Source organism: Kryptolebias marmoratus, linkage group LG2 (assembly GCF_001649575.2).
Source record: "Kryptolebias marmoratus isolate JLee-2015 linkage group LG2, ASM164957v2, whole genome shotgun sequence".
In the NCBI taxonomy this organism is placed as follows: Eukaryota; Metazoa; Chordata; class Actinopteri; order Cyprinodontiformes; family Rivulidae; genus Kryptolebias; species Kryptolebias marmoratus.
This window is the reverse complement of record NC_051431.1, coordinates 19,240,411-19,256,325: the sequence shown is the minus strand read 5'-3', so window position 1 is coordinate 19,256,325 and position 15,915 is coordinate 19,240,411. Positions and strand designations below refer to the sequence as shown.

Below are 15,915 nucleotides of genomic sequence, written 5' to 3'. Positions count from 1 at the left end.
GCTTACAGGAACAATCACTTGGCAACTGAGTCAAATGTAATTAAAATCCTGCAACTTGTACCGTGTTCCAGCTTTTATATGAACTTCAAATCCTACCAAGATGTTAACTATACTACAGAAAAACGCTGATGTGTGGATAATAAAAGACCTGAACAGATCTGCCCCCCCCCACGTGACATGAAAAGCACCAGTGTACTGTTTCTTTGCTGCAGAGTGGTTTCTTTGTAAATAATCTATATGAATGTGTGATTTTAAATAAATGCATCCCACTGGAAACATCAGTTCTCTGCTTGGTGAGTTAATCATGATGAATGGAGGGAGGGAGATATAATATATATATATATATATATAAATAAACTTACAGACTTTTTGAAAGAGGCTCTAAAGTAGACAGAAGACTGCATTCAGACACTTAACAAGCACATCTGATTGTTTTATTTGTTACAAAAAAAGTAAAGACTGACCTGGAGGAAACAGCCTCCAGATATTTGATCATGAATTTCATGAAGCTGAAATGCAACACTCCAATCCCTTTACCCCTTTTTCCTAACAAAAGTGAAAAACATTATGTTGTGGACTTTGTAACCCCCCCCACCCCTCCAACCCAGTCCCACCCCATCAACTCCAATTCTTCCAACTTCCTGGTGTCCTTTCCTCCCTTTTCACTTGGAGCCGGTGGATAGCAGAGCGATGAGTCCTGAAGAGGCACTGATGGACAGAATGTAGTTGCTGGGAAACAGAGTTAAGGAGCAAAAAAATTAAATAAAATAAACAAATCTAAAAGTGGCAATTTATAAAAACAAGCATGTGACACATGATTGACAAACACCAGGAAAGATGCGCTAAAATCCAAGGTGACTTAATAATGCTGACAGGAACTTTTAGAAAGTAATCACTGAACAACTTAAGAAATTAACACACTTCAAGATGGCCGCAACAGAAACACAAGCAAACTAAGGCTCATAATCCAAGCACTGACTGCGTGAGATTACACGTTATTTGACCAAAAAGGCAACAAGTATTTTTTTCAGAAATAAGATCAATTTTAAACCCAGGTGTAAAAAAGGTGGCGGGTGATATTCATTATTTCAGGGAATGTTAGGATTTATTTATTCATTTACTGACACAAGGTGCAAAGCAGATAAATCTGTTGTTTTTGGTAACTTGGAAGTCATTCACATCACAAAGAAAGATTTGGGAGGTGCTTTTGAAATCTGAGAATCACAAAAATCCATCTTGGGAGGAGTTCAGGTGAACAAACTGAAAGGATACACGGTGGGGTTAAAGTTCTTGAGCAAGAAGAAGGAGGCGACGATGACGAGGACCAGAAAGAGAGTGTTGTTGTAGAAGATGGAGAAGGTGGTGGCCTCGTAGTCGGCGACCTCATTCTTCTTCCACAGGATTCTGGAGACGGGAGAGAAACACTTAAACCTCTTTTACCATCATGATGCACCGACCACAAACAGGCTGGAATATACCGCTCTCTTCAAGCCGATTCACACAATCTGTGGATCACCTCTCGTCTTTCTCCTTTCGTGACATCTTGCGGTTGTCAGCTTCAGACAGCTTCCTTGTCACCTCCTTGGAAACGGCATCCTCACGTTTCTGGGCCACTCTGAAGAGGCAAAAAGAGGAAATTCACAACATGTCGCTTTTAAAAACGCATCAGTTCTGAAAACAAAAATCTCACAATTAAAAAATAAAAACGTTGCTTGACCAGATACAAGAACTGTGATGGATACTAGATTTACAGACAAGTTTCGTTCACATTTTCCAACTTCAATGCAAACCCAGGGAATAGTGTGTTCATGAGAAACATTCGTACTTGTGTTTGAGCACGAACTTGACGTTCTTATAGGCGAAAGCAACCAGGTAGGTGCTGACCAGAGTCATTACAGCGTATAGAACCGCAGACTGGACGAGGTCCATGTGCCAGATCCTCCAAAACAGCCCTATAAAAGAGACACGCCACAAATCAGAATACAAGTTTACCTGACCGATAACTTACATTAGAGGAAAATCTGAAGTCAGTGTGGACCACAGTAGCATTGCTTTTCAAAGCTTTTACACGCTATTGCTTCAAATGTCAGTTTCCTGAATTAATGACTTTTTTTTGGCATCATTTTTCCACAATGATCGGAAACAGATGCTTTCAGCAGAGTATTTACAATTGAATTCTGTAATTTCAAACACAGCTAAAGCCAATTCCTCTTTCAGAAATACTAAAAATCCAGTTAACTGCAGCTAATATGACACCTTTGTTACATATATTATAGTATATTCATGTTACAATCTGTATTTCTCATCTGTTACTTGAATGTTTACCATTATTCTAACACCTCTGTCAGTGTATTTTAGATTATTAAACAACAGTGGGTGTTTTCTAGAAAAGTATAAAATTATTATGCTGTTTTGAGAGATGTATGAATAGTTTTGGTGGATTTCAGTGTTCAGGATGAGATCGACTTTGTTTAAAACACATGTTGGTTACAGCAGACTGCATGTAAGAGCTGTACATAAACCTGCAGCCAGATAATGTTTTCTGTTTGGATTATTATAGGGACATAATCATCACTATCGTCCTAAATTTCACTTATTTTAACTTAGCCACACTCCACATTAGCAGCTGAACAGTGCATATATTACTATATTAGTCTGCTTCTATTCACGTTCCTACATCTCTAAAGCATTACACGTCAGTATTTTTGCTCTAAAAAGTTGCATTTGGGGACTTTTCCCCTGCCTTCTCCTCTGTAAATGAACCGGAGTGTTAGCACGGGCAGCTAGCAGCAGTTTGTGGTACTCACAGATGGGGATGGCAGAAACGATGAGCGCATTTCCGTAAAACAAAGCTGTGGACTTCGCGGATAAGTTTCTGCTGAAGTCCTGGAGGAGAAGGTCTTCCTCCGACTGCTGCTTGTTGCTTCCTTTGGGGGGCATTTCTGCGGAGAGACCGCTGCGTCTGCTGCTCGGCTCGGGACAAAAAGAGGACTGACACGTCGGTGAATGAGGAGAAGAGGGACGCGTCAGCGTAAACCCGGAAGTAAACGCCGGACGTCTTCTTCTGCGGTGGACAATAGGCGAGTTGCTGCCCCCTAGAGGAAGACAACAGCACTGCATTAATATTACAGTTGTTACTTTACTAATGTTAATGTTTATCTCATCATAATTGATTTTTAACTATAAAGGAAGAGAAAACAACAACTGAAAATACAACAATAATATGTTTTGTTTTTGTTAAGTTGCATTATTGGGTTTTACACCTAATGGCCACAGTATCACTAAGCATACTTGTAAAACCCATAGATTTGAGACCTTTACAGAGAATACTTAAACATTTTTTAAATTACATTTTAATCCTAATGTAATGGTATTATTACACATCTTTCTCATTGGCATGACATGGTTCTGTTTTTTTCCTGCCTTGGGTTGAATACAGCACTTACGAGTAGCTCATACATTACCTCCATTAAACAACATTCAGAGCAATATCAGTTTAGAGATTCAGGGAGAAGTGTTTTTAAGGGGATGAGAAGCTACTTAACAGCTACTTAAACAAGTCATACTCAGTGTAAATACCCTTACAGATCAATGTAAACAGTCATCTGTTTTGTTTTGATTGCTGACTTAGAAATAGTGCAGAATCCTAAATTTTCTGAATATTTCAAATGATACTCAGAAGCACAGGTCTCAAACTCAATGTACCTGGGGGCCGCTGGAGGTAGAGTCTGAGGGAAGCTGGGCCGCATCAAGTATTCCACAAAAAAGGGGTTTCCTGTATTTCACCAAAAAAAGTACAACTGATCCAATCTTTCCAATCTTCACTAATAATAATTCAGAACATGTAGAACATAAACGGTTCTTCAGAACATAGGCTTCTCTTACTTCCTCCTACTCCTTGCTGCCAGAGACTTGGCAGGGCTTCCTCTCACACAGCTGATATATTAATATATATTAAGATTCCATCTCCCACGTCTCCTGAAATTGTCTGTGCTCATCGCCAACCTTTCAGGTTTTGAAAAAGACATGACTGGAGCTGAGTGATAAAAACGTCCTTGCACTGAGTGGCAGGATATATTTTCCCTCCAATCGGTGACAGTCCCGAAACATGTTTCAAGTGACCAATGTTGCTAACTCGTGTTGTCAAGGGCTTGAGCTACCGTAGCCCACAAGTGCTAAAAAATATAAAACGCTCAGGGCGATGACTCACGTAGGTGCATGTGAGGAAAAAACGTGTTGGCTGCAGTAACACCAAGCTTTGATTTCAGGTAGGGGGCCACAAAATATCGGTCAGTGAGTCGCAATTGGGCCCTGGGCCATGAGTTTGAGACACCTGCTCAAAGGTAATACTCAAAACATGCCACTTTCTTTTTAAATACGACAAACTTTTGATTTAGTCTCAAACTTTTGCACCCCATTGAGACATTTTTGGTCTGTATACTGAGGCGTTTCGCCACAAAATCAGGTGAGATGAAAACTCGTGGATCTAACAAAAGTTCAGAGGGAGGCGCTCTTTAATCCAAAACCAAACAAGCAACGCTGCACAGACGGGATAAAGAACAAGCGAACAGAACTTACTGAATCTCTAAAACCCATAAATTTAAACAAGACACAAAAGGCTGCAGGGAACAGAGATAACACAAGAACCAAACAAAGAAAATCCTGGCCTGTATCCACACAGGAAAATAACCGAACGTAAGGAACAAGTGTGCTGATTACAAACGAGCGCAGGTGTGACAAAGGAGCAGAAAAACAAACCTGACAAGGAAGTGATTCCACAAAATGAAACAGGAAGTAAAGTCACAAAACAGAGCAATAATAAACCCAACAGTCTTAGAAAAGAACAAGGGAAGTGGACATATTTATGTGGAAATGTGAAATCTATCATTATTAGTAGTAATACTTACTTCTTTAACCAGCTTTTAACCAACTTAGACCCAAAAAACATGTTAGTAGCATGTTTTGTAGATCCCAAAATATAAGAAATTAAGTTTTTAAAAGGTAGATTACATTCTTTTTTACCTTAAAATGTATTTCTTTAATGAATTGAGAAAAAATTCTTTATGGTTAATTTTTATACGTCCTACAAAAATATCTCACTTTTCCATTAACAAAGCCCTGTTAAACCTCATTTCTTGCTTATTTAAAGCTGCATGACTACATGCATCGTCGCAAGATCTAGCAAAATGAATTAGCATTCAGAGAATGTGTTGTGAACTATTCTCAGCTACTACAATACCAAAGTTTTAGGTCAATTACCTGATATCTTGAATCAGTTATGAAAATACTAAACACTAAAAATCCTGCCCCCTTTTTCAACTTTTCTTCTGCACTTTCCACTTTCAAAACTCTTCTTCAGAATCTTTCCTCTTTGGATGAAGTGTAAATGTGAAGGATTCTCTCTTTGTCCACCAGAGGTCAGTATCTACTCAGCTGAACATTTCAGTTTAGCTCCTCACATGTTTTAAAGGTCTGGTCATGGTTGCAGCAACAGATCAGACGGTTTTTATTCAACAGAAACACGATGATTTGGAAGATCATTAAAGCAATAGTTCAGCAATAAAGAAGGGGACATCATTCAGTATGCAGGTTTGATTTTATTTTTTTAAATAAACCATCAATTCTAAAGTAGAAGTTTGAGATATCTTTTAGAAATAAAAATATACCATTCCTTAAAAGAATACATATTACCTCCTGCCTTTCATGCCAAAGTTTTACACTAAGATCTTCCTATTATGAGGAATGACAGAGTTAGAGGGGTTCTGGTCAAATCTTAAAATATATATTTTGGTACAATCTAACATAATCTGCAGGTGTTCGATAGCATTGACTTTGGATTATGATGCTGATATCCTCCGAGGGGTGCCGGTAAGGAGCACAGACAGGATGTTTGGTTCTTCCAGGCTCTTTAATTCTTTACTGGTGACATATAACAGCCTTAACGTACAGAGGTCTAATTATCTTATTTTCTTCATGTATGTGAGTGTGTGTATGTATGTATGTGAGTGTGTGTGTGTGGTCTATAAAAGACAGAAATAAACAGAATCAGAAACGCAGGCGGTCTGTATTAATAAAACTACTTCAGAAACTATAAAACTATCTCCAACATTTATACCTGCACAGTACGACTAACTCGAGCACTTAACTCCGCTAATTAACATAATTAAAGCAAAACGGTACCGGATGAGGTTAGCATTAGCATGTAGCTCCGTCTAGTAAACAACCTCAAACATTAGAAAACAAACGGCCATTTATATAAAACACAAGCTAAACATGGCGTAAATACAATGGCAAAACACAGGACAATTACCTACGCAGCTATTATGAGGTTAAACTTACGTCTTGTCAGCTACGCACACAACTTAAACTGCATCGGCTGATTAAAGTAGCCGGCTCCGTGTCGGACTAAAGTGCTGATCAGTTTCTAAAGTAAATACTGCACCTACCAACTTTCGCCACTAGATGGCTCTCAGTACAACAACTCACTGCCTTTCCAACAGCAGGTACTCGGAGTATGTGTTGGGGATGACTATTAGCTACGACCACACACATTTTTAGCTCAATATCTGTAAAACCGACGAAGTTATAGCCATTTTTGTGCTGGCTAATGTGGATTAGTTGTGGCGCCCATCTTGATTTGGGTTGGCAAAGGTTAATCAGCTGTAGATGTACATCCAGTGATTCTTTTCTGAGAGTTTCATTAAAACATTTCCAGTGATTGATGAGATATTTTGCTAACAGACAGGACACAAACATACATAGGCTAAAACATTATTACTCACCTTTCAGCAGCAGCAATAATAAAGAGGATAAGTAAACTTTAAGTCCCCGATGAGACAAAAACAAGCAAATTCTCTGTTAGTGAAGTATGCAGGTGAAATGATTTCTTCACTGGATCTCTGGAATAAAAAAAATGTCATATTTATTTAGTGAACTCGCATATCCAGCGTGCCTCTAAAACCTCTCTCTGCACTCATTTTCGTCATGGTCCACGGTGTGTGTTTGACTGTGGCCATGACGACAGAGATGGATAACCCATTAGAAAATGAGTCCCTTTCTCTCTTTATCTCATCATCATCCACGCAGTCACATGTCTGCCACTGAGGGCATTTTAGGACTAATATTAAAAAAAAAAACAACAAACCCAACAGATATGCTTTCTGCTGCTGCGGCTGACACACTGTTTAACCTCCTGCTGAGGTATTTTCTTCCTGCCTCCATGGGAGCAAGCTGTATGCATGTGCAACAGGGCGAGTGTGTGTGTGTGTCTGCGCGCGCGCGTGTGTGGTAGAATGCAATACAGACAGGCATGTTTGCGTGACGTCCCCGTCTTTAAATGAGGATAGGGCTTAGGGATTAACTGTGCACTTCAGGGGTGCAGGAAGAAGGTAGAAAGGAGGGAGGAGGGAGGCGGAGATGCCAGCCAACACCGTGCCTGACAGGGCTGCTGATCTCCTGCCCTCATGTTTATGTCTGCCTGATTACTTTGGCTTTGGTGACACCACAGACATAATCACTAAAAGCCAAACACACACACACACACAAACACTGACACACACTGACCAGCTTCATGAGCTGAGGGTAAAAAAAGGAGTAAACATACACAAGCAGGATTTTCCAAATCTACTAGCTTGGCAATTTAGTTATTTTTAAGCTCACACAAATTGCGCCCAGAGGAACATTTATGACAGATCACCTAGCAGAGAAGGGAATTGCTTTTGAGTTATACTTTGCTTGCCAAAAGCAGAGCTAGTCCCAGATTTCCTGCACCTGCGTGTTCCAACACTGTACAAGTGCACAAAGATGCTTTTGCACACTTAAGTAAAAAAAAAAAAAAGTTGTATTTTTAGATTGAGTTCAGCCTAACTTGATCTCACTGTTACAAGCATTCACACTATTGTTTGCTTGTTTATTTGTTTGTTTGTATATTCTTTGCAGTCTATTTATTTCTGCATACTTTGTGCCATTTTAGCCAAAATGTTCAGCTCATTCAGGAGATGGGTGCTCTGAATTTTGTTTTTTGTAACTTTTATACTTTTTTTAAATATTTGACTTCATTTACAAATGTTTTCCCTAAAGAATTTTCCTGAGATCTCTTCATTTTCTTCAAAAGCATTGTTCTTTTTGAAATCTGGTTCAGCGTACGTGCTATGTCTTTGTCTTCTGACATTACATTCAGTTTTTAGTTGGCCTTTTGCTACTTTTGGTAGCTATTTTTTGCTACTTTAAGTTTTTAGCTAGTGTTTTGCTACATTTATCTATCATTTTGCTGCTTTTATCCATTACGTAGCATTTTGCTCCTTTGGCTCTTAGCTAGTGTTTTGCTTATTTAACCTTTAGCTTGTGTTCTGCTTCTTTTAGCTTTAACAGCTCAGTTTCAGCTTGTTCAGCAAATATCAGTGAAGTCATTCAGAACTCAGAATTCATGTTGCATTTTTGCGGAAAATGCAGTTTCTCGATTCTCCAGTTCTTTTTCTTGCAGCTCCAATTAGTTGATTGTTTTTTTTTATGTTATTTTATGTTGTTGAGCTTTTTTCATTATTAAAGCTCAAAACCACTGTGACAAAAGTTCCTCTGTCAATCAATAACTTGTAGTCAGTGTTCATGGAGATTAAATGCTGACATAGGAAGTGATTTTTAAACTTGCTGCCGCATATTTGGAGAAAAAAAATGTCATGGGCTTGGGACAGGCACTAAAAGTACACAGAAAGTGCCATTCCACTGTCTGGTACATCTACAACTGATTAACTTATGGACAGCTAACTGACCTTAGCAAACACAGGAATGCCTGTACAGTTATTGAGCTAAAAATGTGGTGTGGTAGTAGCTGATAATCATCCCCAGCACATACTTTGAGTGCTAACAGATCGCACGGGATCTTTGTTTAAACCATTGGCATGCGGTGATACCAGTTTTGGTATAGATACAGAGTGACAAAAGATAACATGAGAGGCACAACTGGTATAGAAGCTCCTTCAGGGGATGCAATTAAAAGCCACTGGGGCACCTGTCTTCAGTGTAGCACACCAGCTGGAAGTAGCCTCTGCATTAGCAAGCCTCTAGTGCTGCTGCAATCCTCCAGAGCAAACCTCTGCCACATTCTGGTGTGACAAGGCCTTGATTGTTTATTAGGGCATAGAGACATCAGCGAAAACATCAACCCACTCACTCAAATATGCCCAGCAGCTCCGCACCCACCCGTACGTCTGTCCTCTCGCAGATATTTGCTCTAACATGGCTGCACGTGACGTTTCTTCCTCCTCTATCTCCCTTTCATCCGGTGATTTATGGCTCCCCTTTGGCTCAAATGCACAGCATTGAGCACGATGCGGTGGAGGTGGGGACATGCAGAAGGAAGGGAGGAGGCGTCGAGGGGTGGAGATTTGTCGTAGAGAAGGAAAGAGAAAAAGCAGTGCAATATTTGTCTTTTCAAAGGATGCCAGACATGTGTTTACACTTTCTGCCCACTTTCACCATAAATAGTTTCCTCAGCCTTCGGGGCTTGTGTGCTTTCATGTTAACCTTCATATGAGCATGTGTGCATGGGACAAAGAAAGTGGGGATAATGTGGAGGGTTAAAGCAATAAAATGTTTTTTTTTTTGTTTGTTTGTTTGCTCTAAATGAATTTTAATTAGTTAAGATAACTTTTTTCTTTCCGGTGTTAAGATTTGTCTTTTTGACGCACACTCACGCAAACACACACACACACAACAAGACACAAATGCTTCACATATGCTATTTATTCCCCATTTATGAGATCCTTCCCAGAAAATAACGACAGAAGTCTCTAAATATAATCATGAGATCGCCATTAACTATCTGCCAGTTGTCTTTGTTTACATGAAACCACTGGCGGTTAGAAAATAATTTCTGGAGTTAAGTGGAACTTAATATGGTTAAAGTCCATTTCGGGGAAATTCCTGAGAGACACCCAAGGCAGGTTCATGCCAACATTTTAAAGATAAAACTTGGATTTAACTTTGGCTATGTTTAAACAATGTCTTCACACTTAAATCGTAACTCACAATCATCCCTAGTACAACACCAATTCTGAAAAAGCTGAGGTGTTTTGTAAAATGTAAATAAAAGCAGAATGCAAATCTTATAAACCCATATTTTATTTAGAATGGAACAAAGGACATATCAAATGTTTAAACTAAGAATTTGTACTTTTTAAAATAAGGTAAGCTTGAATTTGATTACAGCATTACATCTCAACAGTTAGAACAGGGCCATGTTTATCACTGTGCAGCTTCCGTCAGTCTGTAAACATCTAGGACCTGAGGATAACCAGCTGCTGGAGTTTTTAGAGGGAATGTTGTCCCATTCTTGTCTGATGGAGGATTCTAGCTCTGAGAGGTGAGAGGTCTAAACTGCAGGCAGGTCAGTTCAGCACCTGGACTCTTCCCCCATGAAGCCATGCTGCTGGAATGATGGAGTCCGTTGTCCTGCTGAAATATGCAAGACCTTCCCTGAAAAAGATGTCATCTGGATGGGAGCGCATGTGGTTCTAAAACTCGTGTATACTTTTCTGCACTGATGGTGCCTTTCCAGATGTGTAAACTGCCCCTGCCATAGACACTAATACACCATCAGAGAGGCAGGCTTTTATGCTTACAGTATAAGAGACAGATAGTCCCTCCCCTCTTTAATATGGAGGACCTGGCGTTCATGGTTTCCAAAAGACAGACTGGCAAACCTATGCCCATTTTTACTTCAGCCTCTCTAAAATGCTCTTTTTATACTCAGTCCTCTTACTGACCTTTTGCCAATTAACTTAATTCATTGCATAATGCTCTTCCAGCTGTTGTTTCATTTGAACTACTTACTTTTAGTTGTCTCTTTCCCAACTTTTTATGAGATGTATTACTTCCATCAAATTCAAAATTGCCTCATTTTCCCCTTTAAGACAATTTCATAGTTTAAACGATTTATGTGTTTACTATATTCCAATGTGAATAAAATATGGGTTTATAAGATTCGCAAATCATTGCAATTATGTCTTTATTTACATTTTACATCCCCCACTTTTTTAAAATTGGGATTGAACAAGTGATGATTGTGAGTCTTCTTGTAGGTGTGAAGACTGTATTTACCGGGTCAGCCAGACCCAGGCTTTGAAATTCAAAGCTTTCCAGACTGCGATGACACAGGCATTAGCTTCCAGAGTTAGGGTGACCCTCCAGGCAGAGCGCCGTCCCAAAACAAAAGCTCACATGGTTCCATTCCTCACTCCGATAAACCCCAGATTTCACAGTCTGCCCGTACTGAAACAAACAGATAAGATCATACTGCTGTGATAAACGCAGAGGGAGTGCAGCTCGTTCCGGCGCTCCTCTCCTTCCTTTGGCTTTTGAATAAATGACTCGGAGAATTTAAATCCCTAAACACATCAAGTAATGTGAGCCTTTTCACACAAAATGACTGAGTGTGTGTTCAGCTCATGTGGAAAGACACGAATGCTGACCTGCTGCCAATTTGGTTTTTCTGAGAAGCAGGGTGAGTGCAGAAGATGTTGACATTTTTGCCGTGGAGGGAAGCGGCTGCTCCATCTGCATCGTAAAGGTCACTGCAGTGCGTTTCAGAGCACAGTATGCATCCGACTTCATGTGCGTGCGTATGCGTGCATGCGTGTCACCATGACTGCCAAAAGTGGTGTATTTCATGTGTGTGCCTTTTCTCATCCGTTCTGTGTGAAAAGAGCAGAGGAGGGCTATAAGCAAAGACCCTGGAAATGTTGGACGCAGCACAAACAGAAGAATGGAACTCCACAACCCCCACCCTCTCAAACACATGACATTCACACATTTTTGCTTTGAAGATGTTTATAGAAACTTTGTGGGGAATAAGCGAGCAGCATTTTCTGTAAGCAGATCTAAACAGATACTCCTGGTCATCCTCAAGGATCTCCACCTGCTCCTAAAACAATCACAGTAAACAAAAAAAATTAATTTATTAAAATTTGTGTCTAACACAGCAAATACTTTCTTTCATTTTAAACTTTTTGTTTGTTTGTTTTTAGCTCTAAACTAAGTGAAACTTAGATTAACCCTCTCATGGCCTTCGGGTCAAATTGACCCAAAGTTTCAAGGGCTTCTTCGTCTCTCTTTTGAAGGCTTCAGGAGGGTTAAGGTTGTCTTAGCTCTGTAAAAAGAAAGTTTAATTTGTTTGAAGTGGGTTTTTGTAGAAAGTTTATGAACGTTTAATATCTTACCTGTTGTTGATACTCTCTGAACAACATCAGTTTGGAGAAACAGAGTCCCCTTTAACAAAATGTTTCAAGCTGGACCTGAGGGACAGTCCATACAGCAAATTGTTGTCTTGCATTGTTTTTCCCATTGTTTCAGCCCTGCATCCACATGGATACAACATTTGAGGAGCTCTAAAATGGTAATTTTAGGAAACAGGTTGTAGAGTGAAAAAAAATCTTGAAACCCCACCCTTACTTTTTTTGTGTCAACACCCTTTTGGAAGAAAAAAAATTGATCTCGTAGTTCCTCCTCTAATGTAACCTATGACCTGAGGGCGTCCTCTTCTTCTTGTGTTTACATTTCACGCCTAGTGTTCAAGCTTTATGTGCACGCTCCACGCCTTGTTTCCTGTTTTTGATGTATTTTTGCGGCAGCATAACATATACAGGCCTGGCGTAGCTACGACTGTTTTTTAGGTTCCTTTTGGTGTTTCTGGGTGGATAAAAGCCTTTTTTATTTAGAAATGTACTAAACTGTAGTTCAGTTTAACTGAGTTGTGGCCGGCGTTGTGTTTGCTAAGTAGAGATAGCTGTGGCGGACACCTTAAATAAGGTTGAAACCAAAAGTTAATCGGTTATGAACATTTTATCTGTGATTACTTTCTGGGAGTTTCATTCAAATGTGTCCAGTGGTTCATGAGATACTTTGCTAACAGACAGACAAATTCACACCCACACACACACACACACACACACACACACACACACACACACACACACACAAGCATACATTATCGCCTTTCTTTCATGGCAGGGGGCAACAGTAATATGTATCAATTTTATGTGTAAATTGTTTCCAACATTCTCCAGAAAACTCACAGCTAAGAGAGAAGCAGCAGCAGACTGGCACAGGGTGGAGAAAACAGAGACACTTGTTCCATTTGTGCCTGACCAACACAGTTGCGAGGGCAACTGGCGGTGAGATGTATCGAATGACAGGAAGGGTTGGGCTGATAAGGACAAACCTGCTGTTAGGATGTGTTGGGAATGCTCAATTGAAAAGTCATCTCTGTTTGCCATGGGAGGCTGCTGAGAAGGCCTGACAGTTGATCTACTGTTGTGGAAGCAGCTGTGATAAGCTGTATCCAAAACATGTTTCCTCCCTCTCACTGGGGCATCTGTCCTGTTTAACAGTCAAAGGAGTACTTTATTGCCCCGTACTCAGAGCGCAGAGGCTCGTGTTTATACCCACAGACTCAGATTCCATCCGAGTGATGTGAGAGAGACGAGAGTTTTACAGTCTGGAAGATTAGAAATGATAAAAGAAGCTCTGCTAACAGTGGAAAGATGTTTTATTGATCTTGGATGTATCTTTAAATGTAATATGCTCGAAGTGTGAAAGGCAGAAGTTCTTTCAGACTTTGCTTTCTTGATGTGAGGGTATAGTTTGCGATCCTCACACTAAGTAAAGCTCTTTGAAACCAAATGTCAGATGTGATGTTTCTGATGTTCGTGAACAACATGCCAAAACGCCATGATGAGCACAGTTTGCTAAAATTACAGCATTTCTGTTGTTTAACAGAAGACTCTGATTTTTATTTTGATGTTTTCATGTATAGGACTGGAAATACCCTGAATTAGGTTAGAGCAGGGCTCTGCAACCTATGGCTCTGGGGCCACATGCAGCTCTTTGGCCCCTTTTCAGTGCCTCTCTGTAGATTTAACTCCCTCAAAAAGCATAGAAGAGAATATTATTCATATTCTAGCTTTTGCTGGGGTTATGTTTTTCAGTTTTCTGTGACAGAATGGGACATCAAACACAAAGAGCAAAACAAATTAATCAGTTTGAGCTGGTAATTTATCAGCCACTTTAATTCTCCAGCTTCCAGCTATACAGTGTTGTCTTTCTCTGAAATCTACCAGATAATTAAACACTTTGAACACGAGATGTTGGGGGGGAGGAAAAGTGCAGCTATGCAAGCGAATGACTTTTGAATAAAGTCATTTGTTCCATAAAAATATGTCAAATTATTCTGATAATAAAATTTAGAAGTAAAGGCCTGCCATTGATAAAAATGTAATAAAAGGCAAAATTAAGTCTCTGTCATGATTAGAAGAAATTCAGTAAGTTGCAAATAAATGTCCAAGAAATTATGTTCACCATAATCATTTATTGGGCTGCAAGTTTATACTTTGTTATTTCAAAGTGGGATACTTGTATAATTATTGTTTTACAAATATAAAAAGAACTCATGGTTCATTGTTTAAATGTTTTCATAAGATGTGTTTTCTTCTCCACATGAACTTGGTCTTTTCCTTTGTCCTAGCATATAAAATTGTGGAAAAATTACAATTTATTAGAAAGTTTTAATTTTTCGATGTAGCAAACTATAGTTTTCCTGAGGTGAGAGGAATTTTTGCCTTTACAATTCTTATTAAGGTGAAATTTGCAAAAAACACTGAAGTGGTGGAAAAAAGGCCTCTATGACCCCATTCAAGATGGCTGCCACCGCTAAATGTCTTTAGCAAAACCCAAACTGACTGTCACTCAGTGAAATTTACAGATATCATGCTAAAATCTATGGGGCTAGTAGCTGAGCGTCATCCTCAACGCATACTCTGACGGCTAACAGATTGTACAAGAGATTGCACAAAACATTGTTAAAACAATATTCTTCAAGTTTAAATCAAAATGGCTATAACTTGTGCACAACGCACCGGCGTATGAATGCTGCAGTACATGTGTGAGACAAAAAGAATTTTTTCCTGAACACATTGTGTGTTAATTATTAAATACCAGGATGAAAGCTGCAAGACCGCATCTGCAGACTTCCTATCACAGAAATCATCGGTTTGAATTCTTTCAAATGTCAGTGTCACTCAAACCTAAATTAGAGCTGAAGTTACAGTCTGCTTAATGCACCTTCTAAACAATCAGTTTCAATTAACACCTTTTTCTTGTCTAACAAGGTTGAGTCAAGTCCTCTGTACGGGTTCTTCTTTGTTGAAACGTTTCGCCTTTTATCCAGAAGACTTCTTCCAGAAGAACCCATCCAGAGGACTTATCTACCTGGATCACTGAGCATGCATCGAGACATTTTCATCCACTTTGATTAGGATTGCCTCAAACTAGTTTGAGAGTTTGAGCAGACAGCGAGTATCACTCAGCCCTCTGTGTCCAACAAGTAGCCATCAGGGCACTAATGATCGGTCGTTTGACTGATGGTCCCTTTTGCATGTGAACAACCAGTTTTGGGTGTTAACAGCAGCTGCTTGATTCACTATGCAAAGGTGCTGTTTATAAGGCTGAGCTTGCTTGCAGCTCCTCAGACTGAAGAAGTCTTTTGGACAAAAGACGCAACGTTTCAACAAAGAAGAACCTGAACTCGAATCAACCTTGTTAGGATCATCTATCTGGATTATTGAGCATGCATCAGGACACTTTTTTCTCTTTTCCTTTGCTTTTTTATCATCTGACTCCAAAGGTGAAAGGATAATGACATTATTCCCCTGTTTATCATGTTAGCAAAATATCATTATCATTTCATTAAAATCTGACCCACTGGGCAGATTTTAAGAAAATTTTCAGAATGTAATCACTGAACATACATCTACATCTACAGTATGTGTGCAATACCTGTGTACGTTTTGTATTGTATTGTTCTATACTACCTGAGAGACACGACCAGCTAAAGACAAATTCCTTAAGTGTGTTTTAAATCTG

At 39.4% G+C, this 15,915-nt stretch overlaps 1 protein-coding gene across 1 annotated transcript; it reads right to left on the bottom strand.

The window, feature by feature from the left end:
- Window positions 1-412: 412 nt before the first annotated feature.
- ssr3 (signal sequence receptor, gamma) lies at window positions 413-3,021 on the bottom strand. The gene is made up of 5 exons (XM_017419977.3): window positions 2,808-3,021; window positions 1,826-1,952; window positions 1,517-1,615; window positions 1,273-1,404; window positions 413-729 (listed from the first exon to the last, which is right to left on the bottom strand). The coding sequence occupies exons 1-5, from the start codon at window positions 2,938-2,940 to the stop codon at window positions 663-665; spliced, it is 558 nt and encodes a 185-aa protein (XP_017275466.1). The 5' UTR covers window positions 2,941-3,021; the 3' UTR covers window positions 413-662.
- Between the last annotated feature and the right edge of the window lie 12,894 nt (window positions 3,022-15,915).